The sequence below is a fragment of the Nipponia nippon genome, unplaced genomic scaffold, assembly GCF_047370975.1.
Source record: "Nipponia nippon isolate SJK-2023a ecotype South Korea unplaced genomic scaffold, ASM4737097v1 scaffold_3, whole genome shotgun sequence".
NCBI classification, from domain to species: Eukaryota; Metazoa; Chordata; class Aves; order Pelecaniformes; family Threskiornithidae; genus Nipponia; species Nipponia nippon.
Genome location: NW_028262347.1, coordinates 85,962,151 through 85,989,584, shown reverse-complemented (window position 1 = coordinate 85,989,584; position 27,434 = coordinate 85,962,151). Strand labels below are relative to the sequence as shown.

General features: G+C 38.9%; 1 protein-coding gene across 4 annotated transcripts in view; it reads left to right on the top strand.

The window, feature by feature from the left end:
* PTEN (phosphatase and tensin homolog) overlaps positions 1–27,434 on the top strand; it is a 104,133-nt gene that overhangs the window by 9,618 nt on the left and 67,081 nt on the right. For all 4 annotated transcript variants that reach the window (XM_087768086.1, XM_087768087.1, XM_087768089.1 and 1 more), the window contains exons 2-7: positions 6,460–6,544; positions 10,006–10,050; positions 15,235–15,278; positions 18,690–18,928; positions 24,381–24,522; positions 26,802–26,968. In XM_087768086.1, the coding sequence (XP_087624212.1) occupies positions 6,460–6,544; positions 10,006–10,050; positions 15,235–15,278; positions 18,690–18,928; positions 24,381–24,522; positions 26,802–26,968 (722 nt within the window). The remainder of the gene's footprint in view (positions 1–6,459; positions 6,545–10,005; positions 10,051–15,234; positions 15,279–18,689; positions 18,929–24,380; positions 24,523–26,801; positions 26,969–27,434) is intronic.

Below are 27,434 nucleotides of genomic sequence, written 5' to 3'. Positions count from 1 at the left end.
CTTTAAGGCACAGATGGTAGAGTTGGCAAGTGCAGCTGGCTGGCTACAAGGAATCCTCCTTTGCTCTGAAGAACTTTCTTCCTGTTCATTTCCTCTATACTTCCTGATTATCCAGACTTGTAGAAAAATAGTAAACTTATTTTGCATTTCATGCTGGCTAATGGAAGTGCTGCCTATTTAAAAAAACAAAACCAAAAGGTATGCATGTATACAGGCTAAACAGTATATATGCTAGGAAACTTTTCTAGATCTGGCTGGGTATATTTTCCTCTGTGTGTGTGTGTTTTTTTGGGTTTTTTTTGTAGGGATGCTGTCAAGAAAATGGCACTAATAAGAGCTTGGCCATTTGTCAGGACTCTTAAACCTGTTTGAGGATGGAGTGTGGACTCTTCTTGTGACACTCCCCCTGTAGCTTCAGGCTGTCAAGCTGTTGAACAGCAGGAACAGTTCTTTTTTTCTTGCCATTGCTATACAGACTTGTTTAAGGTGGAGTTAAAGGGCTTGAGATAGCACGCTAACATTTCACAGCTGGTAGGCCCAGATGTGCCGCTAGACCACGTTGCATGGTTACTGAAGTCAGAGTTCCTGAAAATTGCAGACGAATTGAGACAACAAAGCCACTTTCGGAGACTTCAAAGTCATGTTGTTCCTCTGCTCGTTGGTGTTGCTATCAAGTGGGACTTAGCAGTTGACAGCTTGGCCGCCCCATGCTGGAGGCTGGTTTCCTTTGCACTGTGACTCCCCACAGCCAGGAGGTGATGGGTGATGCATAGTGGAGCAAAACTGACAGCAGCTTGCGCGTGAATGAGGAGTGGGCTGTTTAGGAGCCGATTAAAGCAAGTACATGCCTTGCTTGCCTGAACTGGAAGTGAAAATTTGCATTCCTGGCAGTTGTGATGCTTTTTTCAGGCCATAGATTCACCAATTTAAATCTGTTTTTTGTTAAATAAGATTCATGTTTGGAAGCTGGAAACTAAGGGTCAGGGAAAAATGGACTGTTGTCCTTTATTTGCGGGTGTCGGGTTCAGGTTTTGCAGTAAGTTTTTAACTCCAAAGCATGACTTGAACAGTGACCATCATTCACAGCTTCAGGAGCACCCAGCTTGTTTCAGATTTCCTTTTTAAAGAACGATGAAGTCTAATGCCTGGTAGGTCTTCCTGAAGCCTTTCATTGTAAAGGGCTAATAGTTTTAAAGTTGTTTTTTATTTGTGCTTTGATTTAAAATCTGTTGTCTGTGTTGGGTTTAAAAAGTAAAGCTATATGTAAATTCTTAAGCACTGCATGCTCTAGCATGCTTATAAAATGGGAAGATTAGGTCATTTGCTTTCTGTTTTTCTGTTATAGCCTCCTTCATGAGCGGAGCAAAGATAAGGGATTAAATACTTTGAAATAGGACTTTATAAAATTACTTAGAGATTCTAATGACTCGCATTCTAGATATTAATTGAGAATATTGATCATTGCAGGAAAGGCTATAGCTGTCTATTTTTGCAACTTTCTTGTGACTGTTTAAGAACCTATGAATTGGTAAATATTTTGGTATGCTTATTTGGCCACCTTCCATTATTAGAAAAAAAGGCTGAATTTGTGAGAAGAGTCAGTTACAGGACCAACATAAGTAATTTGCTTTTATATGTATATGTATGTAAAATTTCAAGTGTATATTGCATATTCTTTAATTTGATCTTGGCATAATGTGAATATATAGACAGCTATTTTTGAAAGTGATTATAACTGCTGATTTGCATAATGATACAGGATTTTTCTCATAGCAACTGGAAAGACTATCATCTTTAGCATGTGGGAATGCTTTTAGGCTTTAAGAAGAGTGTTTTGTTAAATCTACGAGCAGCGTTAAAGCAAAGGCGTTTGTGAAGTGGCATATGGATTATTTGCTTTGGTATGTTTTCAATGTTGACGAAGCATCGCTTTTTAGTTGTGGCATTTGGTAACTTAGCAAATTATTGGGTGCTTTCATTTTAAGGTTCCTTGGGTATAGCTTAGTGTCATCTTCATTTGAAAGCTGAAGTTTTGTAGTTAGTAAGAATTATGAACTTGAGTAGAGAATGGTATTTTAGTGCTTTGCTGTTGTGTATCATGAGTCTGTCTCTATTTTTTTATTATGATCACTATCTAAAATCCCAGCCTCCATGTTTACAAGATTGAGAAAGGAATAAGTGCTTTAAAAACTGTTGAAACCATTTCTGGGAATGGGTTTCTTAGGAAAGAGCTACTTCGGCAAAATGTGGCAGGGTTTATTTTATGTTTTTTAGAAAGCCCATTTCAAATTTTGGTAGTTAGGACAGTTTGGTTAACTTTGTTTTGCATGTGTTGTAGAACTGCCTCAATAAATGGCTGAGGCTTTTTCCATTTTCATTTGCCTGTCTAAAAAAAAAAAGCTTGGAATTGGTAATGAACTTGTTGCACGTTTTAAATCATCAGTTCTTCCAGATTTCTAAAATTATCAGTATCGTTACCAATTTGATGATGACTCAGAAGTCTTGCTTTGAATGTAAGCCCAGCTTCCAAGCTCCTTTGTAAGAAATCTCGTCTTGGTAGTGAATATCTTAATTTCAGCTTTGGAAATCAATGTTAAATTAACTGAAGTGTGAAAAGCAGTGTCTCTGAACCATTGATCATGGCTGGTGATAGACGAACTTGCTGAAGATGATGCTCAGTGGATGGTTGCTCCCGTAACTGTCTTGGCTCCATACCCTTCTGTGCAGTGGTTGCAGGCTGTCCCTGAGGAGGACTGTTTCATTCCTCAACATCAGGAAAAAAGCAAGCTAATACCGATGCAGTAAGAACCATCACCTTCACTTGCTGCAGATCTTAGGGCACCTTTTCACAGGAGAGGAAAGGGTGGAAGAGCTTGGGTTTTATGGCAGCTTTTTCAATTAAGCGACAAAACTGCTATTCCTGGTCAGAGATTTAGATGATCTGTGCAAACAGCAACAGCACTTCCACTCTGTTCTTCCATCTTGCATTGCTCCTTAAAGCAAAAGGCATTCTTCAGTTGCTTGAACCAAAAAAGAGTTTCAAATCAACATGCTTCTTCAGCATGCTTGTCAGAAGCATATATTAAAAAGACATAAAATGATCTTCACCAGCAATACAAATGCATTTGTCATAGTTGTCGCTTGCTTTTGTTCAGTGCGCGTGAAGCCTGGAGCCTCGCACGCGTGCTGTGGAAGGGTGTCGTTTGCTTGCCGTGGCCGGTGTCCTTTAACACCAGATCTGTTGCAGACAGAAGAGTGAGTCAGCAGTGGCATGTGAATTGCATTCCAGTGTAATACTTTGAGATAATAAGTAAGGTACTTCAGGATGCTTATATTTAGGTGGTAGAGAAATTGGCTTGCCTGTTTAAAAAGCAATCGTTTTTCTAAAAACAGCCCCGCCCCCCCCCAGCTCGCTGTTGGATATTTGTTTTTCGGCAACACTTCAGTTTTTGTGCTGTCAGGTTGCAAAACCCCAGAGCATACAACACTTTTATTGAATCAGCATCAGTAAATTGATTCATACTCTCCCCCTTCCCCTACCCTAAAGTCTTTTTTCCATTTTCTTTACTTACTGGCATATTGTGGAACACCTTTTGCAATACCAGCTCAGGGTTTAAAAATGCACCTGTGATGATGCACGATTAAGCTTAAGCATTCAATTCTGCTGGCTTGCTCCTATTTAAAAGAAATGCATGTGAGCTGTGCATGTACTGCTCGTGCATTGCCCTTGAGGAGCGAGGGAGGGGAGAGGGGTCACATGAGATGCGGGAGCCAAAAGGGGATCGCACTTTCCAAAAGCGTGAGACCGCGCTGGTTATTTTGGAAATTTTTATCTCTCTCTGCCTGCGTGTTTTGAGGCTTTGGTGTTTGGACAAGTCTGTGAGCCTGCAAACTGGAGACGCTGCTGTTAAGATGTTCTGTTCCCTTTGATTGGGGTGTCTGTCTGCTTCGCTTCCATCTTGCACCAGCTGGGAATCCTGGAAAGTATCTTGTTTCTTAGACTCTCGGAGAGGAAAAGCCAACAGCAGAAGAAAAGCATCTGAACATAAACTGCAGGCTGAAACATGTGAAAAAATATGTAGTAAAGCTCACAATTGTGAATATAAAGTTGAGCAAGTTACATGGTAATTTGGTGAAGTTTGGGCGTCTGTCTCATACTATAGTTGAAACTGAGTTTTGTTCTGATGTGGTGTGTCAAAATTAATTTATTTTACCCCTGTTGCTAGCATGAACGCTAGAAGACACTTCTATGGAGAAGTGCTGTGGAAAGCAGGCTAATATACTGGATTATTTTGCTATGGTAATTTATATAGCCCTGCTGCTCAGAGCAGGATGCAAAAGGAGGTGCTTTTGAGTATAAATGCTAGAACTGGCAGTAGGTAGAAATCAGGTTGAAATCAGGAATGAGGAGGGAGTAATGGGGTGTGCTAGCTGATAGTCAGTGAATTCACTGTTAATAGGCATAGGGCAGGTGCACATGATTTATAACCAGTTTCTTCTGCTTATGGCAAGTAGTAACTGATAAAATAGTAAATACATTGCTAATTATATAGCGCCTTTTGTTAATTTAACAAAGAGGTGTGGCCTGCTTGCGGAGTAAAATATGTTCAGAGTGAAGTTCAAAGTTTAAGACTTATGTGATTTGATAGTATCTGAAGTTACCACAAACTCTGAAAGTTAAGCAACTTAATGAGGGTTTGGGCAAGTACAGAATAAATTGGAAACCAGATGTGAACCCCTTTCAGTGTCTGTATTTAAGGCAGCTACAGATATTTATTTGGATTTCTCAAAAGGTTTCGTATTTTTCTTATTGTCTACATAAATCATCTTTTGAATAGTCCAAGCAGACCAATGTCTATTAATACTTGGATTACAACATAGTAAATGCTAATTCTTTTTTTGAGAGTAGAAAACATTATTTCCATGTATTCAGTTCTTAATGTTTTTCTTAAGTCTTCTAGTTAAATATGCAGAGCTTGGTCCATCCTGCTTCCCTGCAAGTACTTAGGCTTGTGGGAATTCTGCAAGGATGGAGTAAGGTAGTTTGTATCCTACTCCAGGCTCTTGTTTGTGTACAAGTAACTGGAATATTAATATCTTGGAAGCTGCTGCAATGTCTTCCAGTCTGATGATTACTCTTTGAAGCTTTGTTATATTTTAACCATAAAAATAAAAACAATTCTTAGAATTGTGGAATAATTTAGGTTGAAAGGGACCTCTGGAAATCACCTGTTTCAGCCCCCTTGTTTAAAGCAGGGCCAACTTCAATCATATCATGCTTTGTTCTTACGCCTTCTAAAATTAGTTTGAGGAGGAGTATGTTAATGCGGTAGGGTATGGTCTGTTTTTGAGCTGCTAGTTTCATTTCTGTTTTGCTTTTCAGTGAAGCTTCTTCACTATATTATTTCTAATAATGCTTAAAACTTGGGAGTACTTTCTTTTCTTGAGTTCTGTTTAAAAAAATAAAAATCCCTATATCATTACACCACCAGGAAAATAAATATCAGTAATTTTCTAGCAATTTGCTGTGAATTCTTTACTACATTGGCTCTAGATGTAAACTTACAATTTTCTTATTTGGCCTTTTTCTCATTAGCTAATTTGTTTTTGCTAGGAGGTACTTTTCCTAAGTTCTTTATATCAGGTTGCTTTTGGCAAGTGAATTACAGGTAGTTCAGAATAAGAAACTAGAATATTTTTCCGTAAGTGTGTTTTTTTTTTTTAATAAACAAGATATACGATCCTTTTCAGATCTGTACATTCCCATCTAATGCCATATCTTACATTTAGGCATTCAGAGCTACCTTAGCAGCTGCTGTAGTGGTCTGTTATGTAGAAATCATAGAAAGTGATAAAAACATTAGTGTTTATGTAGCCTTGCATGCCTGAAATGCACTTTTTTGTTTGTTTTGCTGTTTTGTGTGGTATACCTATTTTGGGATTACTGGGGACTTGAACATCAGTTTTAATTTGCAACATCTTGCAATTTAGTCACATGAGACTGTTTTAATAGTTTTCTATTGGATTTAATATACCACTCAAACTGTAGAAAAAGACCGGTATGTAGCATCTATGTGATTCTAGTGAGATGATGTGTGATAGAAGTGGATTACTTGACTCTGCTTTTCTAGTGGATTGGCTTCCTAATGGATGTTAACCATCAGTTGCCCAATAGCATAGACTTCTAATAAGTTATCTGTTTGAGATGTAATGAGATTTCTGTTATAGTGGCTGTGGTCAAAGTACCATGTTTTCAGAAGTTTCTCTCCTGATTCCCTCCCCCCCCTTTTTTGGAAAAGGTTCCTTAGTACTGCATATATAAAGCTGAGTTGTTCACATATGGGAGTTGGTCGGAGTTGCTCTGACTTTGATACAGTTAAACATTTGATTAATGTCTATTTAATGCTATTGTAGAAATTTCATATGCTTTACAAATGTTTCCATAACTTGCATATTCAGATATTTATCCAAACATAATTGCTATGGGTTTTCCTGCAGAGAGGCTTGAAGGAGTATACCGGAACAACATTGATGATGTAGTAAGGTAAGGCTTTATTTTTCTTTTCCTGAACTTATTATTGTAAATCTTAAGAATCCTTTTCTGCGCTCATTATGTTTTGCTAAGGAAAGGTTTTGTATTCTGACTCATAGAAATGGCAAGATTTTTGCATCTCGTAGATGTTGCCCTGTTAGCTTTCCTGAAAAATGTTGGAAACAACGAAAGTGATATTTTCAAGAATTTTAGGCCAGGCTGCTGTTCTGGGTTGATCTCAAATGCACGTAATCTGCTTTTTAGTATGAAAAATTGACTTCAGTAAATTGTGTTGGAGTAAAAGGAGGTTCTTTGCTTTAGAAAGATGTCAGTCCATGCTTCTGTTCAGTGTTGAGAGTTTTCTCAGATACCTGGTGGCATTTCAGAATATGTTTGCCCATATCCTTTCTTCAATTGATAAATGAAGTGCTTGATAAGTTAATTTTGATTTAGAGTAGTAAATATAGGGGACTATATCTAAAGGCTTTTACATCTGGCTGTGCTCAATAATTGCGGATGAGGAGAAAAATCGGCTAAAATTCGTTATTGCTGGTGATGCTTTATAGCACATTTTGTAAAAAAAACCTACAGGTTGTCATTTTTAACATCAAATAAAGTTATCTACTCTGAAGTGCTGGTTACAACTACAGAAGGTGTACTTAGTGTTTTAGGAGCATTGTTGTAATTTGTTTAGTCAACACCCTACCTGGAGAATGTAGTGTGAGAGGTTGCAGTAAAAACTAAATACTTGGCAGAAGCTGCTAAATGGTATTGTTTTTAGGATCCTAAGTTTTTTTAAGTCATGTGAGATGCTTTTGAGATCTCAGGCATTTGAGGTCATAAGTTCAGTAGCTCTCCAAGAGACTTGATGTTTGGGGATGAGGGGATAATGCAGTAAGGGGCATGGTTATGCAGGGAAGTTAGAAGTAGGTGTATCTGAGCAAGAAGGTGCTGCTCCCAGGTTTGAGATGCCACAGAAACTTTCTCATAATTGTTGGCAAGCAAAATTAGCGCTGCTTGAATTTCACTGGTAATTATTTGCATCCAGGTTTGTACAGAAATGAGTTGAGGCAGCTCCTCGGTTCCCACACTGGGAGGAATTGTAACCCTCAGCTGAGAATCAATCATCTGGAGGCAGTGACTTCCCTGTGCAGCTGCAGTTAGCTTCAGATGAGTTTGAGGGGGGGGGTTGTTTTTGCATATTTAACCGTAGTGACAAAGCTCGCTATCCACGAATAGTACTGAAAATGTCAGAGGCTGGATTTGACCAGGCTTGCGGAAGTGACCTTGTTCTGTCACGCTGTAATGAGGAGAAGTCGCTTTTCCAGAGCTGGTCATATCGGTGAGGTTCAGCATAGCAATCTGTAAATACTCTTGCAGAGTGTGTACATTTCTGCTAGAATTGTTAGGAGGCATGAAATTGTGTTTTCTAATCGTATCATTGCACATAGCTTGCACACAAGAAAAAGATTTTGCTGTCCTTTTGGGACGGTTGAAGGCTGTCTCACAAACTTGAACTATCTAGCCATCTTTCTTTACCAGCAGGCAGAGCCACCTTTCATTAAGTTGATGTGGGCATTGCATCTGCTTTGTGAAATATGTGGTGCCTGATGGATGCCACCTTTGGAAATTGTAGGATAGAGGCAAAGGCTGGACTTGGCATAAATGACATGGGAGTAATCCAAATAAATAATAATAGGCAGTAGTCTTTGAAGGCCCTCTTCCATTCACAACGTTGATTTCAGTTGCTTCTGTATGAAGGAAAATATATTTTATTATTTAAGTATGTAGATATGTGTAAATTACACTTTTGAAAAGGAATGACTATATAATTATTAAGTTGTCCACCACTCTGATCAAAAGGAGTGGTGATCACCTAAAAGCGTAATCAACCAAATTAAGATATGGAGAGATGTAAATTAAGTGGCTGTAGGGAACTGGATGCTAAAGCAGTGTTATGTTTGTTGCCCCCTATTTTTAAACAAGAATAATGTACAAAGTGTGACCATGCAGCATTCTGCATGTTGCAATCAGCAGGTCCTCATCTGCTCCTGTCATCTTTTTATTGTGGAATTTTTTTCCAAGAGCTTTTTATGCAGAAATTCAACATGTTTGAGCTCTGGAGCAACTGGTGTTGAGCCAGGATATGCCAGCGGGCTTTTTCTGAATAGCTGATATCCTGACAAATTTCATGCTAATACTGTATGAGAAGACGACCTGGACTGCTGGCTGTCTCCTGTGACTGATGCTTTGAGAAGTTTTGGATGGGATTGTGTCCTTAGAAAAATACTTGCATGAAAGCTTATACTTGGCTTTGTGGATATTGCTGGCAGAAGTGGAGTCAGCTCTCCTTGCTCTCCAGTGTGTTTTAAACAAGCGGGGACATCTGAAACAAATCACCATGTCCACCATCTTCCTTAATCTGTCAAAGTCTGCCAACAGGGTTGCCAGTGGGAGTCATGAAATATTTTTGCCGATGAAATTGGAATCTTGTACTCAATGCTGCACAAGGAGCATTCACATCTGTTCTTATTTTAACGCATTGGTTTAACCACAGAGTTCTTCTAGGTTCTTCTGGAATATTATGACTGATAACCAAAGCTTGTTTTTGCTTGAGCTTTCCAGGATTTTAGCAGCTAGTGTTTCTTTTCAATTTGAACAGCATGTTCTGTCATGGCTAATTAAATTCCTTCTGGCTGATGTGCGGATACACACTGTTGATGATGTTAAGTGTAAACATTTGTATGTTATTTCTTCTTGAACATTGCCAGGTGACACATCATATATAATCACGGCAATTTTGATGAATCATGTTTGCAGTTTGGCTCTCCGAGGCTTGTATGGGAAGTTTTTGTTACAAAGTGAGCATGAAAATTAAATGAGTGTGAGTGTGAAAAAGTATAGTGGTCTTCTTCCTCCTTTCTGAACCCAGAATATCATCGGGCACTGTCCTCAGATTTCAGTGGCAAATAATGGCCATTTTAAAAACCTAATATTAAAATAAATTATTCTGGCTGTTCTAACTGGAATACGAAAGTTATTTTAAATGCTTTTTTTCATTGGAAATACCACTGTGGCAAAATATTTTGCACAGATGATAAAATTGGAAGTGTTTACAGATACCTTGTGTAATCAATGCTTTCTGCTTTAAAAATAAACAACCCTTCCTCAGCATAATATATTGATGTGCAGGTATCTTAGAAATCAGTGCAGATTGGTCCATACAATAAGTATTTCAGTTGCAGGTCAGATTCTGGTCTCCTCAGTTGCATAAGTAGTCTTATTCATACTACTGGGTTATTTGTATGAGTGAGGTTTGCAACACGCTGCCTCCTTGACTTTGAGGCATTGCAGGGCCAGCTGGGACTTGGAATACAGAACTGCACATGCTGAATGGTGCTTTAATGATGCTGCAAATTAAGGTCACCATTATTGCAATGTTTATTAATACATGCCTTTTTTTTCTATTTAAGGTTTTTGGATTCAAAGCATAAAAACCATTACAAGATATACAATCTGTAAGTATGCTCTTATAGATGTATTTTCCAAAATAATGAGTTCTAAAAATAGCTTATGAGTGAAAGTGGCTTGTTGCTGTGCTGAAGCAGAGCTAGAGATGTTTTGCACATTTCTTAAAACAATTAAGCCTGATTGAGAGCACTGTTACTTCATTTAGTGGAGCTGAGTGAGGTTAAATGAAATGCTGGTGTGTATTCATATTACTTGAACGCTTTTAAATGACTTGGCATCTAGCCCATCTGGAGCTTGTACCATGTGATTAAAAAGTGAAAAGTAATTCACAGCAGGCTTTCTGTTAATGTATTAATGTCTGCACTGAAGAAATTGCCAAATGAATATTTTCCTGGTTTTTTTTAATTTTTTATTTTTTTTATTGAATGGTATTGGTACCCAGGTTCTGTTTGCTTCTTCACTATTCTTGACTGTCACTGTTTATTACTTTGAAAAAGCTATTGCAGCAATTGGTAATGTGATGGTTTCTCACTTTTGTAAGTGTAATGTTTTCCTCTGAAAATTTAGTTATGCAGAAAGCTGTTCTTGTTACAGAAGGGATTTGTTGTTGTTGTTGTTATTCCTTGATCATCTTTATATGTTTAGCTTTGGCTAATTTCATTTGTATAAATGATTTGGTCATGTCAGCTGATGTTGAAAAGTAGGTCCTGGTTTTCCTACCCCTCATTTTTTCCCAGAAATCCGAGTTGAAGATTTATTGATTCTCTGAGCTGTTAAGGCTTTATTTTTTTTAAACAAATATGTTTCTAGATATCTGCAATTAATAGAAAAGTTACTGTAGTGTGGAAATTCAGGCAATGCATTACATTGTCGTCTGTCAGTCATTAAAAATAAGTTTTAAATATGCCTCTAAATTAGTTGAAGGATTATGCATGAAGCAACTCTGTTTCCTGGTTTTGGAGCAAAGTAATACTAGAAGCTGAGAAATTCTATACTAATAATTGAAGTTGTCTGTAAAGCCTGTGGTACGATGGGACAGACAAAGATATGTAAATAAAATATGCATTAAAATAAACTAATTGGACACCTGTCATACAGTTCAGTAACAAAATTATTTTCTTCAGCTTAGAAGCTCTCCAGAATGTTAGCCTTTTAATAAATGCTGTCTTGGTGGCACTTACGGGTGGAAAGAACAGTGCTTCCTAGAATAGCTGATAGCTCCTTCTGCATGTAGATGCAGCTCTCTAAAGAGGTAACTTTCTGGATGTCTTCCTTTGAAGTCTTCTGGAGCTCCGCACTAGAGAGCTGTATCATGTAAAATCTTAACTACTGTGGTTTTATTAGACTCCCCCCTGAAGACTCCTGAGAGCTTCTGCTTGGTTTGGGGAGCAAAGCAGAACAGGACAGATATAACTTAATTTCCTCCTGCTTCCTGGGGCTGAGTTCAGCTGTCAGCTTCTGTGAAGTGTGGCTCTGGTATCACATACAAGATCAGGGTTTGCTGAGCCACCTGATACTGAGCTTGTTTCAAATTGGCTTGAGAGGTGATAGGTAAAACAATAGATTGTTGTGTGTTGGCTTCTAGGCTTGGTCAGAAAGTAAGAGTTTAGTAAGACTTCTGTGCGTCTTAGCAAGTAGCTCCTCAGGGAGTTGGTGCTTGAAAAGTTTCCACTTTGCTATATGCTAGCAACCTCATTTTACTTTAGAAAAAAGCAAAAACCAATCCCCAGCCCTACACAGGAGTGAGAAGAGCTGTGATGAGACAAATGCTTTTGACATTTACATTGCTGATACACGTGTTTTCAACTGTGCAAAGAACTTGTCCAGGTGTGCCGAAAGTTTTTGTCTTCCAGTTCTTCATATAAAAACTTTACATTTCAGTTTTTGGTGCAAGAAACCCCCATCAATTTTTCTTGTTGCTAACTTCAAAACAGTCGCAAGTGAAACTTCCTAAAATTACTATATTCACCCTCAGATGAAAACTTTTGCAGCAGAAGATGTCCCTTTAAAGTGCCCGTGTTTTCTTCCTCCCAAAACATGGATCAGATGCAAATGAAGATTCAAGTGATTACTGCACAGCTTGGAAAGCATAGCTTTTAAACTGTATATCTCTGGCTAGAGAGGCCAGGTTATCTCTTTATCTTTACGTGGGCAAAATTTATACACACGTTAAGTACATAAATGCCATTAGGTGAATTACTGCCATGTTCGGTCATGAGATGGGGAGAAATTACAACCTTCAGGTATTTCGGAGAACAGCATCTCTTTAGATTAAGCTGATCCTTTGTAAATAATCAACCTATTGTCTGCATTTAAAAGAAGGAGGTGGGAGTTCAGAGGAGTTATGTGATTATATTCAGAATTATTTCAAACACTGTCATGGGGTTTGAGTTCCCTTAAGGTAGCTGTTACATGAATTTGATAATATGTGTGTTGAGCTGTTTTATTTAAAAGGATTTAGAGAAATTTTTCTGAACTGATGCTTAAATGATGTCAGTTATGCCTTGTCCTCACATCTTGGCTTTTAACTTCCCAGTGAATGTTTGAGGAATCAATTTCATTTTGTTTCTTGTTTGTGTTGGTTTTCTCATGTGTTTCTTTAACCCTTTGCTATTTCTTCAGTATTCTTCTTTATTTTAACATGTTCTTCCACTTTCGTCTCCTGACTTCACATACTGCCAAATTGTTACCTGGCCTATTGTAATCATCTCCATCTTCTCCAGTATATTTTTTTAACTGTCCTACAGGCAGATAGTTAAAGGAGGGAGCTATAATGAACAATGTCAATTTTATGTGCGTAATTTCTGTACCTCTGTGTTCATGGGGTTGGGCTTTGACATAGGCTGCCATCTTTTCGTTAGCCTATAGTCCTGTTGTCAATGGGATCATGGTTATGATCAGAAAGGTGCCTGGCTGGCAGCACTTAGGATCTGGGTTGTTTTAAACTCACTTTAATCGTAAGGAGGATTACAAGAACTATGATAACCCACTCCCCATCCCCCCAAAACTCCCCAAAATGCTCAGGTTCATCTGGAGATCTAACTGTGTTACAGGTCTAATAGTGTTTAAAAAAAAAATGCCTTTGAAATGCTACGCAGTGGAAGCATCCCCCAAAAGTGTGTGTCGGTGGGATCTCTGCTGCAGATACACATGTTTCATGTAATGAAATGGGAGTATATTTTGTGCAGCCGTGTCTGGAGCTCTGCATTTGCCCTGTGTTGTGTACAGCTCCCATAAGAGGGCATAAAGAGTGACATGGCTATGTTCTGTGCTCAGTTTCTATCCTTGGTATCAACAAAACTATTTTTTTATCCCTTATGGTATTCTACTTGATACTCTCTCAAACTTCAAAATTTGAAGGCTTTTTTGCCCATATGTGGATTTTTTTTTTTTTTATGTTTTGAAGACTTTAATCTGTTACTACCCCTTTGAACTGGGTGTTTCTTTAAAAGGAAGAAGGAAACTTCTTGGACAAGATGCTTTTTGTTAACTGCTTTGCTTCCTAGCAGGCTCAACCTCCCAAGTTCAGATGCTGACTAGCTTCTAACAGGCTTTGCCCAGCATGGGCGGTGCTGCTCCATGTGTGCTGACTCCATCTTGGGTGTACCTACTGCATCTAACCTTTCTTCTGAAAAGCTCGAGTGCAGATATTGGGGTTTTTTTTTTGAGTCCCATCCGCCAGCTCAACTTGCACCATATCACTTCTGACCCAGAGAAAGTGTCAGCAATGTGTTCAGAGCTGTAAAAACTGCCAGACTTCTACCTAGCAGAGGCTAGAGTCGAGAAGGCTCTGGAATTCAGAGAAGGGGGAGTGCTGAGTGCATGTGCAGCCCCAGCAGACCTGCCTCTGTCCCTGGTGTATGAGTCTTGTGGACGAAGCTCAGTGCAGCGCATGCGAGGCTCCAGTTATGTGCAACAGTCATACAAGTAGGAGCGTCAGTTTGCGTGTCTGAAAGTGTCAAGTAAGCTCCATATGGCTCCAAAGGCTGCAGTCATAACATACCTACTAAGGAAAGATAAGTTCATAGCAGTCCTGAAACTGATGTGGGTATTTGAACCCTAGTACAGTTTATAATCAGAACAGAAGATCTAGATGTGTTTTGTCTACTGAAATGACTCCCAATCATTGTGTTTTAACCTGGAGTCCTGTTCTTTCGAGGCAGGTTTGTTCTTGTTTTCTTTTCTGAACTGAATTTTCACTTGCATTGTGTAGAGGAGCACCGTTTTTCCTGCAGAGAGCAACTCCATGGAAAATTATGGAGGGCATCCACTTCTTGCCTTCTTTCCCCTTACCCCTGACCTAGCTTTTTCCCTTACAGCATGCCATTTTGGCTGTATTAGAGCCCTACTGATTGGATTGTTTATATCTGCTTACCGACATTTGTCACTAGGCAAGTCATCCTGCAAGACTGGTACAGTATGATTTGCTGTGCTACCAGCTAGCTAGAGTGTGTCTCTTCCAGAGTGGTGAGGTAGACATTGATGCAGCTCCAAAGTCTTCAGAAATGTGCCGTTTTCCAGGGTCTGTGAGTGGAAAACTGGCTGACTGGCCTTTTGTTTTTTTTGAGTTCACCTAATTTCAAGAACAAATGCCAAGTTGGAGAGCAGTATCACAATCTCTGCTTGATACAAGCGATCCCCATTCTAATATTTAGTGGTGCTTTCAGTTGCCTGTGGTGGCCTTGTTGCGTTCCTGTAATTGAAGAAGAATGCTTGCTTAGGTTGTGCTAGGTCTTTGAAATGTCCTTGTGATCCCCATCACCCCTAGCACCCATGTTGTTGTTGAGGCATCTTGACACGTGTTTTGAGTTCAGAGTCAATTGGATGAAGGTCATAGCCATCTACTCTTTATGTGTTTACATGGGAGCGTAAAGTTGCTTGAGCGGCTGGAGCTGTTAATATTACAGCGTAAAAAAGTCATAGTGTATTGTATCACTTGCATGAATGTCTCCATTGAGAGTGACAAAGACTAAAACATGCCAATGGACCACGGTTACCATCGGGTAAGTGATTGTTTTTCAGGAAAATAACTGATATTTTAGTGAGCAACTTTATACATCTGCAACAAAACAGTTTTTCTGTACTATAGTTCTCTAGCTATAGTTCTAAATCACAAAGGTGGTGTGTATACATGATTTTCCCATATGTTGATCTGTATGTTCCAGGGTGTGACAGATGTTGGGAGTGCCTCAGAGACTTATCTTGAACACTTGTCTGTTTTTCCTTTTTAGATGTGCTGAAAGACATTATGACACCGCCAAATTTAACTGCAGAGGTACGTTTTGACTGTCTAGTATGTGTTCTTCTCTTTAAACTTCAGTGTTTCTGGATAAAGGTATAAAGGAGGAGCTGATGAATAGTAATGTAGGAGATTTGGGCACAAGGAAGGATGTCGGATTGCTTTGAGTCATTGGAGAAACTTGCTATATTTTTGATGCTTTCAAAAAAGTATGTTTCTGGCAGTTAACTAGATCAAGATCTAATAAGGCAATCAGAAGTCTACTGTTGCAAAAATTTTTGCAGAATGGGTTAAATAGAAGTTTCTGTTCAATTCAGGTTGCAAACTTACTGTAAAATTTAGATGTGAAGCTTAGAGAAGTCTGTTTTTTATGCAAAGGCATTACTTAGAATAAAAATGGAGAGCACTTAAGCCACTGTCACTGTTCATATAGAACAACTTTTTGAAGATCTGGAACAAACTTTCAGTTGCTTTCAAAAACAAAAAATAATTCCCACATGATGCCTCTTTGAGATGAGTTGGGTCTTAGACACTTTGCAGAGTTACTGGAAGCAGTGGGGAAACTTCTAGGGGCTCGTGTTGATCAGACCCTTGGTAAGTGGAAGCTGATGTACCTGTTTTGTCAGTATTAACTCCCCAGGTAATAAATAAATAAATAAATAAATACAGATTTACCTTTATTCTTTGTGCAGGGAAACATCTCTCTGCACAGTAGTAGAGCTTGTTATTCTTCATGCAGTGTTTCAGAATGGTTGGGTAGATAAGGAGTACTTGTGGGTACGTAATTGTAGGAGATGAATAGATTTTGGCCTTACTGGCTAATACTACATCATAGCAAGGGCTCAACTTCTTTATTTTTTTTTTTTTTTTAAACCATCCCTCTAGTTGTAAAGAGGTGGTTTAGATCATGACCAAAATGTAATTGGCTGCTTTAATGTCTGAATATAGAAGGACTGAAATTTTCATTTTGAAGTCATCTTTGTTTCTGATTTGCTCTTACAATGCTGAATGACAATGTCCTGAAACCTCACTCAATATATACAAGCCAGAAAAAAAGTATGTTAAGATCTGCTTGAGCAATACTTTGGGTAAGAGGAGAAAAGGTGTAAATGAAAAGGACGTGCTTCTAATATGTCCAGAACATATGCTTGCTTTAATTTATGCTTTCTATTACGGGGGTGCTCAGATCCCTTTGCTGTCAATCCCAGCCCAAAATGTTGTTTGTGACAGCACCTTTCACAGTTCCTCTGCATAAGGCAGCACTGTTATGGGGACCTACATGTTGCTTTTTATTTTTTTTTCCATCCCCAAGTTAGTTAACTAAATTCGTGACTTGGGACTTCCCTTAGCAGAGGAACAACAGTTCCACTTCAAAATCTTCTGAAGTGAATTAATTTCAAAGGGATCTTCTCATTTGTACACTTAGCATGAAACACCATAGTAGTTCAGAATTGAACTTGGATGCTCTTGCATCAAATTCAAAACCAAATGTTGAAAGCTCTTCATCTTCTTTGGATGCTAGCTTTCTGTCTAGGGTTTTTGCAGTTTCTGAAGTACTTCCATGCTGGAAATTGCCTTCTGCTTTGCCACAGACTTTCCTTTTTTTTTTTTTTTTTTTTTTGCCCCTTTATGTGCTATGGGATTTTTCTTGCAACATCTAGGAGCTTGGAGAGAGTAATCAAAACCGTTCTCCATGCTGTGTGCTCCAGTGTTAGGAATCAAAATCTATGGAGGACCTGCGCCCTCTAAGCTCAAGATTGTGGAGCTCAACGTTTCCTAAGGTTGCTTTCTGACTCTTAATCCCTCTGCACCATCACAGGGCACCCATTTCATCTGCTCCTCATTCCATCTTTGACGAAAATACCGCAAGGTTTGCCTTTGATCCCAGATCTCGGAGAGCATCTTCAGCATGCTGTTACTACTTGGGATTTTTCAGGCTGTTTTTTCAGGACTACTTTGTCTCTCCTTTTTACAGGAACCTTATTGGATGTAGTTAAGATAGACTCAAAGTTGTACGAACAAATTCTCAGCATCTCCTAACAGCTTCTTTTCGTAGGGGTTTCTAAATAAATTCCTCCTTTCATTTACATCTGCTGCAAAAAGTGACATCCCTGTAAGTTCACATAAAACGATTGTTTGGGGAGTCTTTGGATCTTCCATGTGGAAGAATTTATTAGTGTATGTACATGTTTGTTAACCTTTACTGCTTCTTTAGCAAAGATTATTCACTTTATCGGGTTTCCCTACTTGATATTCTAGGAGATTAAGTGGGCGGTCTGTACTGTGAGTGAATAAACTGTCCTTGCGGATCCTTCCGAAAGACTTTGGACTTGTGCTGCAGTAATTTAGCAGTTCCATAACTACATCCCTCACTTCTGCTCTTTTAAGTCCTTGGGGATTCATCAAAAGGAGCCTTACGTGTGTGACAAGAGAGTAGTACTTACAAAACGAATACAAACACTTGGTAAAAAATAAAATTTTTTCATCTTTAGACCAGAAAAAGAAATGGTGTTTCTAGCTGAGAATTTCTAAATGAACCAGACTTATATATGTAAGATCCCAAGTCTGCCGATCGCAAATTGGAGTGCGCTTTATAAAGTGCTGTTCTCCTAATGAAACTAGTACAACCCTATGTAATTCTGGCAGTCAGCATGGCATTGTCTGTCATCTTATCCAACGTGTGAGAGGTTTGGGTGCTTGTCTCTTCTTATTGCTTATTTTTTGCTCTCTTGAGTTTTCTTTCATTTCCTGCATGCTCACTTAAAATTCTTTCCATCTCTACATGGAAAAAAGTGTTTGTGTGCATGTATATATCCGTATAAGAAAAAGGACAACTTCGTTCAGTGGTTTGACTTTAAAACCACTTAAATACTTCAGTATTGCAAGTGCCTTACATGAGGGTTTTTTTTCTATTACCATTTCTTAATATGGAAATTGCAGATTTTTGTTTCAAAACCCCTTTGAGCAAATTCTGAGAGTTTGTTCCCAACATAGTCCCAACTGTGCTCAGAATCTTTCATCAAAATTCCTATTGTCTGATCAGTGACTGAGGTCTGGCTCTGTTTTCTCTCAGCAGGTAGTCTAATTATTGGTAGAGTAATGGGTTTTCACAAGGTTATTCTTTGTGCCAATGCACTCTTAAATTCTAGAAACTTTGTGATGCAAGATACAGAGTCTGTGCCACTCATTTCAGTAGCGGTGTGAAATAGTCTCTATGTAGCAGGATGCTTGGTTATGTATTACTAGAGAAATGTCTGCAATGCATATAATATGCAGTACATTGCTGAATAATACTGGAATAAAAAAAAAATCTATGTATCTATGTGTAAGACGGGGGGTTATTTAGAAAGTTAATCTTTTGCATGCTTGTCACAAAGTTGACCTGTCTAGTTGAGCTTGCTGTAATTTCCTTTTGAGGTTTTGATAAATTACTTCTTCTCATTGCAGTTGCACAGTACCCTTTTGAAGACCATAACCCACCACAGCTAGAGCTTATCAAACCTTTTTGTGAAGATCTTGACCAATGGCTAAGTGAAGATGACAATCATGTTGCAGCAATCCACTGTAAAGCTGGAAAGGGACGAACTGGTGTAATGATATGTGCATATTTGTTGCATCGAGGCAAGTTTTTAAAGGCTCAAGAAGCCCTAGATTTCTATGGGGAAGTAAGGACCAGAGACAAGAAGGTGAGCTATTTTCAGTTCTCCTACCTGTGTCTTTATACTTTTCCTACTTGAGGTCAATTTGGATAGTCAAGCCCTTTCCATCACTTTCCATCAGTTGTGGTATCTGGGTTGATTTAGCTTTAACGTTACTGGATCAGTGCAGTTGTTCTAAATGAAAAAGCTTTCCTAAGCAGCAGTAGCAATTAGTCACAACACTAAAACAGTCTGGTTTTTCCATCTCCTGTTCAAGAAGGTCTGGACAGTTTATTTTAAATAGCCTTTTAAATACCATTCTGCTGTGTATGGCATCAAATAGGCAGTTGACAAGTGAACTTTCTCGTTCAGCATTTTTGGCCCAAATAAGAGGATTATTCTAGCTTGTTTTGCCTGAATGGATGAGCTGTTCAGCTCCTCAGGTTCTCTTAGTTTCTGTGGTGGTGTTTGGAGATGCGTAGTCATACAGTGTGTGTTACAGTTGAATATCCCTATTGGAAGAGTCTGTTGTTGGATGCCTCTTTTCAATAAAAGGGTAGTTAAGCCCAGATGTTGACAGCCTCAGAGCCTGCTTCATGAGGTGCTGCCATTTAGTTTCTTGCACTTCTCCAGAGGAGAAATGGGAGAATCTCATTTCAGAGAAATGATGTTCATGGCTACAAGAGCTTTCTGTTAAGACCTTGTCAGTGGTACAGACAGACTTAGCAGTAACTGTGTGTTGCACCTTTCCGGCGTAGTTCTGCTTCGTTAATGGGAATTTAACCTCCTTATTTGAAATCTTCTCCAAATATAATAAGGTGTGCCTTGCAAGGTCACTTCTGCAAGCTTCCCTGTTCATCTTCCATCATTTCCTTGTGTATGTTGGTAGAGCAGCCCAGGGGGATCTTTGCCATCTTTGGCAGGCCAGTTTCAGCCTACTCAAGTACAGAGCTCTCTGTGTTCCTGTAATATTTGCGTAAAGTATTAATTTCACAGTGTAGACCTCTAATGAGCAGAGCTTCATATTTGAAGGCTCTTGAGAGCAAAAGTGTCACATAAGGAATTTTAGAATTTGGCTGTTAATTCATTGGAAGGAGCAAATAACTTCTTAGTTTGCTCTCTTTACAAGATGGAGCTGTTATTCCATGTACTCCTGAGAAGATAGTTGTGCTGTAATACTAGGGTGGAGACAGTGTCAAGGTTTCCCATCAAAACTTTGTGGCTTTTGGTAAGGGTGCATGGTGGTGAATAGGAATGAGCTGTGTGATGAATAAACACTGTAGATTACTCCTGCTGATAAAGATTATCTAAAGAGCTAGATAAAATATCATGAAAACTACAATTAACAAATATGCGGTGAAGCGGATCGTACCTCAGTTTCCCTTTTGTAAAAAAAAAAAAAAGAGGGTACTATTTCTGCGCTTTAGTGTGTTGAGGGTAAGGTCAGTTAGGTGTTCATCAGTACCCCAGTGGTACCTCTGGCATGTTTGAGGTAAGAGAGAACTTAGTAAATAGTGAGAGCCTTGTTTATCTTCACTGTAAATATTGTCTGTAATCAGCAACTTTGGTTTTGTTTTGATGTCTCTACTGGAAGAGTTGATATCTGCCCCCCCCTCCCGCCCCCCCCCCCTTGAGTGTGGTTATCTTTATGTGGATGGTGGGCAGCGCGTGATTCACGTAATCCTTAAAGTGGTGTTTATAAACAGGTATTCTAGTGTAGGTAGGTTCTGGGAGCTTTTTCTTCCCTTGCGGCCTGTATTTCAGTGTTCTAGGTCAAGTGCTGCTCTCTGATTTGACACTTCACCACACCTTTATATAACTGACTTCCTGAACTCAAGGTAAAGGAGGCATCAACAGAATTGTTTGCACCTAGGGACAAGAAAATGCCTTTTTTTTTTTTTTTTTTTTTTTTTTTTTTCTGGACCAACGTATGCATGATGAAGGAAAACTGGCTTTAATTAGGTACCAAATTTTCTTCATTTAAAGCAAGCACAAGGTGCACAGTTTGTGTATAGCTGCTCAGAATAGTATAGCTATAATCGCTGTTGCTGCCATTAATGTGCATGGCAGAGTGATTCTTGAGAGGGTTTAGTCCATGCTGGCAGGAAGTGTGAGTCTAATTGCAAGAGGAAGTATGACTAATTGGTCAAGAGAACAATCTCAAGTACTTCTGTAGCAAGCATTTCCCAAGTGTCTTTTGGGAGAAGAAGCTTCATAGAGGCCTTTGCAACATCAAGTGAGAGTTGTAGATGAGGCTGACAGTTCCTAGATAGTCTGTTAATACACTGTCGTCCTGGGAAAGGTAGTGCGGAATAAAACATTGCAAAACTGAGTCTAAAAGTCTGTCTCTGACAAAAAAATGGGGTTTTTTTGTTTGTTTTTTTTTCCTATAAGCTGCCTCTTTTGAATTCTGTAACTCATCATAGTGGGAGGATCCTTTTTCAGAAGAAGAGAATGATGAAGATTAGAAAGTATTGGCTTAAATGGTTGTGTCTATCAGTCACCACCACTGTAGAAGAACAGGAATGATTTCTGTTTTCTCTTTGAACTAAGGGAGACAAACTGTTTTCTGAAATTGGATAAAGAACTGTTAGTTGTCCAGCCTGTTTTCAGAGCTGAGGGAGAACTGAACCCCAAAAAAAGTCTTCTAAAAAAGCTGCTGCTTTCATTGTTTGAAATAGTTAGCTTATCACCTGTTTTTTCCTTAAGATGGACACTGAAATACTACTGTGATGATGAAGACTGACAACTTACCTTCCTACAGCTGGAGAAGGTCTTTATTTATTCCCACTTCTGCCTTGAAGGTTTTATGGTGAGGATTAGTCTTGTAAGGAAGCATAGTCTACTCAACAGATAGGTATCAGCTGGGAGCAACTATTCAAGTGCTTGAGCTGGAGATGATCTGTTCAGGAGCATTGTTTGACCATCATAGTGTTGTATTTTTAGGAACAGCTCCTAATAGTGGTGTAACTGAACAGGAAATGGAAACCAATTATTTTGTGTGGGGAAGTCTCAGAATGACTCTTTCAGCAGGGTAGACAGCCAATGTCTGATGTGACAGAGCTGATCAGTTGCGATGCCTGTTTGTTCAACGTACTCAGGTGACAAACTCTGCTAAACCTGATGCTGTAAGTCTAGTCTGAGGCTGCAGCTTTAGCTTTGCTCTCGCAATAGGGCATGTTATTAAAGTGAATGTGGGAATATTACTTCCAAAAATGTTTGTTCTTCATGATACTGCCCATGCTTCATTGAGAGGAGAACCAGGAGCAGCACCTGAGAATTTTTGTTGTGTCTGCACAGCTCTGCAGTGCCCTGTGAAACTCTGGCATAGGGGCTAGAGAAGCTTATCTAATGTCCATTTTAAAAATGATGATGGTGATAAATGGGAAATGTAAGCTGCTTGAGGAGAAAATACTTAAACTGCTTCTCTGTTCTTTTATTCTTCTTGAGTAAAAGTAAGTGGGGATCGATTGCACCTCTCAGAATATTAGCTTGTTATGAGAGTGTTCTGCTTTGAAATCAGACTTTTGGAAAATGGGGAACTTTCTGTTCCACTTCAGTGTGGCTGGTTCTTAGGATCTCAGGGAAAAGACTATGTGTCTGGGGAGTAAAGGTCTCTGGCTGAAGGGATAAAACTGCCCTCTTGGCTGAGAACTGGTTTTGCTTTGAGATCGACTATCACTTTATATAGCTATGAAAGTGATTGTGTTCCCTTTGTTCTGATCCCAGCCCTGTTTGTCCTGATAAGGTGTGCTGGGGTTTCTCCGTAGGGCACATCCTTTATGACATGGAGAAGCTACGAGCAGAGAGGGATGCGTTTTCCTTACCTGCATGGTTTGCTTCTAGTTGGCAGCATTGGCAAATTACTGATGATTTGCTCTCAGGCTGGGATTTTCTCAGTTGTGAAGCTCAGATCCCAGGAAAGCAAACTTTAAAGCTCCCTTAAGCAGTGGGTCTGATAACTACTGAGATGACATCTGAACCAAAAACATTGTCAGTGTAGAAGGCTACTTAAGAAGGTCATTGTACAAGTCCTGTGGGATAAAGTCTTTTGTGTAATTTAGAAGCAGCTGAAGTAGTAAGGAGATATAATTATCAATGTATTTTTTTAAATAGAAGCAGGACATGATAGATGCTTGCTAAATAAAAAGTACTCTGGCCACTCTTAGCTTATGGATGTTGTAAAGTGAAGTAGGTATTAGAACTAATAGTTTGTAGAAATACTGTGTCCTAGGTTTTGTGACCATAACGCTCAGACTTGTATAGGAAAACCTTTTGTTATCTCCAGTATATTGCAATTTAACATTTAGTTTTAATATGGAAGTTTACTTACTGATGCTGTTGCAAGTATATAGTATGGATTATTATAAACCATGTAATACATTTTCTAGGGAATTAAATTATTTTTCATCTTTATCACTTTTGCTTGAAAATATTAGTGATAAGAGCTTTAAAACTCTTCCCTTACTTGAAGTTTAAGTTGATTTAAAATCAGTAATTTAAATGTTCTTTGGTTATATGTTCTCAAAGCAAACGATTACTTCAGAGTTGTAATTAAACTGAGACGTCCTTCATTTAACAGTTTAGGCTATTGGGTTTATAGTAAATGAAACTTTGCACTTTTGATTTTTGTGAAAACATTTCAGAAGGGCATTTTGTAATAGGTAGCCTCAGTCTTGAGTACAGTGATATTAGCAAACAAAATTAGAATCTTTTGACTTAAACTGCTGTTGAAGTGTAATTCCTGTGTCAGTGCTTAAAAATTCATATGTTCAAGGCACCTCCTGCTTAATGTCTGACACTCCCCACCCCAAAAAAAAAGTAGCAGCATGAAACCATCTTTTACATGGCCCTCAGGGTCTCTGAGGTGTTTGTTTTTATGATATGGAAAAACCTGCATTCTTTGCCTCATTGAGGTGGATGTTTGGAGGTATGTACTAAAGTAACTGGAAAACTAGCTTGTTCCGTGCTGGGGACTGGTCGGTAATTAATCGCCTGATGTTAGATAATGTGTGCAAAGAGCTTCCTCTTAAACGCTCTGCAGGATGAGTACAAGAGGTGTGGACATGTGTCTAGGGAAAAGGGGAATGTGTACAGAGGCTGTCTTTGAGGATGGTTTGGAGGTGGCTTATGTCTTTGCTAGTCCTTAAGGTGCCTAGCGTGGTCCACAATGAAGAAATTGCTGAAGATCGTCACGAGTTACTGTACCAAAAATCCCATCTGGCTGGGTTTCTGTGCAGTGTAGAAAGCAGTGCAGCACTCCACTGCTTTCTAGGTACAGCCATCTTAGATGTTTTATTCTGTGTGCTGGTCTCCAGCGTAGCTGCTGCAGAGGTATACTCAGCATAAATCACAATAGTTTATTCCAGGTGCTTTAGCTACCTTTTCATTTGTGGTTTATTTGCCTTTAGTTATATTCTGAGGTAATGGGCAGGAGTTCTGTTAGTGATGCTAATAAATGGTCTTGATGGTTTCTGATGTTTGTTTTCCCTCTGTTCAGGGAGTGACAATTCCCAGTCAGAGACGCTACGTGTACTACTATAGCTACCTGTTAAAGAATCACCTGGATTACAGACCAGTGGCACTGCTGTTTCACAAGATGATGTTTGAAACAATTCCTATGTTCAGCGGCGGAACTTGCAGTAAGTACCCAGCACCCCATTAACTTCCGTTAGCTCTTGTAAGGAAACGCATTGGCCTTTGAACTTGGTTTGGTTATGTGACGGTTACCATTCTGTTACGTGACATGAAGAGCTGCGCATCTTGATGGAGGAGAAGATCGTACTTAAATGCTTCATGATCCAAAATCTGCTGGGTTAGTGTGGTATATCCGCTAGCATCTTCCAGGTGTAGTAAATTGAGGTCTGTGAAGTTGTATGGTTGTTTTAAATTGGGAAGTGTTTAATGGTTTGAAGATAAGCGGTGACATATATATTTGGATATTTGCTCCTTACTTTTATAAAAAGCCTTTTTTTAATATAGCAACTCTTGGGAAACATGAATTGCTGAAAAACATTTGCTTAATGGCATGTTGGCTTCAAATGCAGCAACATCATTCTTCCCATGATGTTTTTAAAAAAAAAAAAATGGGTTCAACTAGGTAAATATCTAATTAACTCTGGAATAAACTTTTCTTTATATGGAGCCTTGTGAAGTATTAATAAACCTGTAAATGATTAATCTGGTTTGCTGATACACAGTGTGTTAGTAAAGAACAGCAGATTCCTTGAAACTTTGAAGTATAAATATGAATTCACTTCTGTCCATCTGTGGGCTGCATTACAGGACAGTAACTGCCTAGTGTTGCATATTCATTTTTTTGTTAGTGGAAAAAGTCTTTCTAATGGTTTTGCTATGGGGATTACTGTAATGTGTAATTAATTCCAGTGCCTCCTGTGGCTTTGATTAAAATTGCACTATTAATATTGTTGTAAGACAATACCTGAACATATAACGCACATAAGAAACGGTCAAGCAGCTTGGCAAGCTAGCTGTATTTACAGGAGGAGGAGGAAGGGAGGAGCCTCTGCCAAAAGACCTCTGCCTGTAAGGTAGAGGTGTGGAGGTTACAGATTTCTGCAATTACCACTTACATAATGTTTTGCATAAACTGTGCTATACTTGAGAAGTCAAGCTACAAGTATGAATTGCTCGCGTGAGCATTAACTTGTTTTGTCTGTAACAGGCTGTTAGCATGCTATTTTCACAGTAGGATTTTAGGGTAAACCAAAGATTTGCTAAGTACCTGAGAAGACAGAGTAACTATCAACTTCAACATTTTTGTGTACTGCAATATTCCATGTTCCTGTGGAGTTCTCAGTGATTTTTCAGAAAGTGGAACTAATGGTTTGTGTTATTTCTTTAGTTGTGTTATCTACTGCGATGGCAGTAATTTTACCAACACGTGATAACTTCAAATCTGATTTCCTTGTTATCTTCCTTCTGTTTTAAAGTCACTGACTGAGCAGAGCCATGCCTCTCAGGCAAAATGAAGGGTTGAGAGGGTTTCACGGCTCTGAGGATTTGAGGGAGATAAGTAGCGATTTTATAGCTAGGCCATTCAGCAAGATAGTGCGGGTATGCTCTGTTGGGACTTCCACAGCTCTGCAGGGGTGGTTTCAGGGTGGCTACGCACTCTATGGCAGGGTATGTTCAGTGTGTATTGTCTAGAGAGCAGTCTGCATCTGATACTAACAGAGAAGTCAGGAGTGAATGCAGAAAGACTTCTTCGAATAAGTTTCATGTAATATTTCTGACTTTCATGCTGGTGTCTGGCAGCTTCCAAAGAAAATCTGCTTAGGCTGCACAAAAAAACCCTCATAATTTCAGCTGTTACCCCTGCAGATTTAATTTGGAACATTAGGCCGTGGCTGCCACTTTTTTGGTGATGGTGATTTACAGGACAGACTTACAGTCTGTGTCTATATAATCTGTCGGTGCTGGTTGGTTTGTGTATTAATGTTAAATTTTGTCCTTGTTTTTGTTCGTATAACAGTTCTGTTTGTGTAAGCAGAAATCAGTTTGTGCTGGCATGACTGCCCACTCTGCAATATGAAGAAGAGATGAGAGAGAATAAAACCCCTCAGTTACATCTATATAATATAGAGATAAGGGGCAATACGCAAGGCAAAGTCAAGCAGTTGTCACTTCATATAGTAATTTCTTATTATATTAAAAGGAAACAGCAACTTTCTAGGAACCCTGTGGTTGCCTGAGAGTATTGCTACAAAGGACTGAAATATATTGGGTTGTTTCCAGTAACATCTAGCAAAGTTTGATGGCCTGCGGTGCTTAACTCTTAATAGATATTTATTTAACTTTCAAAATATCGTAGCTCATGATTGTGATTCTGATACTAATATTGTGCTTTATGACACTTTAAGGCATTTCTTATGAAGTGACGCTCTGTTTTGCCATGCAGATCCTCAGTTTGTGGTGTACCAGCTAAAGGTAAAGATATTCACCTCCCCTTCAGGACCCTCAAGACGTGAAGACAAGTATATGTACTTTGAATTCCCTCAACCTTTGCCGGTATGCGGTGATATCAAAGTGGAATTTTTCCACAAACAGAACAAGATGTTGAAAAAGGTTGGTTTTCTCGCTTTTCTGGAAAATGTTGTTGAGCCAATACTGATGCAGGGTTGGGATGTTGGTTATTCTTCAGTGATGTGTAGTCACTGTATTTAATTCTTCGATGTCTAGTTTTCCCAAGGAGAGAATCTACCACAAAATGAAAGCTGGATATTTTGAGAGTTGGTGAGATTAAGTACAAAGGTCGGCTAAAAATTATACTGGATATGTACTGCAGTCATTTGGGTAGTAGTGAGTAATCTAATTGAGGAAGAAGCATTCTCATTCTAAAAATAGACTTGCATACTGAGCAAGTTAACTCCAGCTGTTTTCTTCACTAAATTTTCCTAAGGTTTGAGCAGGCACAGAAGATCCTGTCTGTGTGCCGTTGGCTGATTTCTACCCATCTGTCAAATTTGGTTGAATTTCCGAGGTAATTGAGTTCCTACGCACTTCGTAAAAGTACCTCTGCAATCTGTTCAGC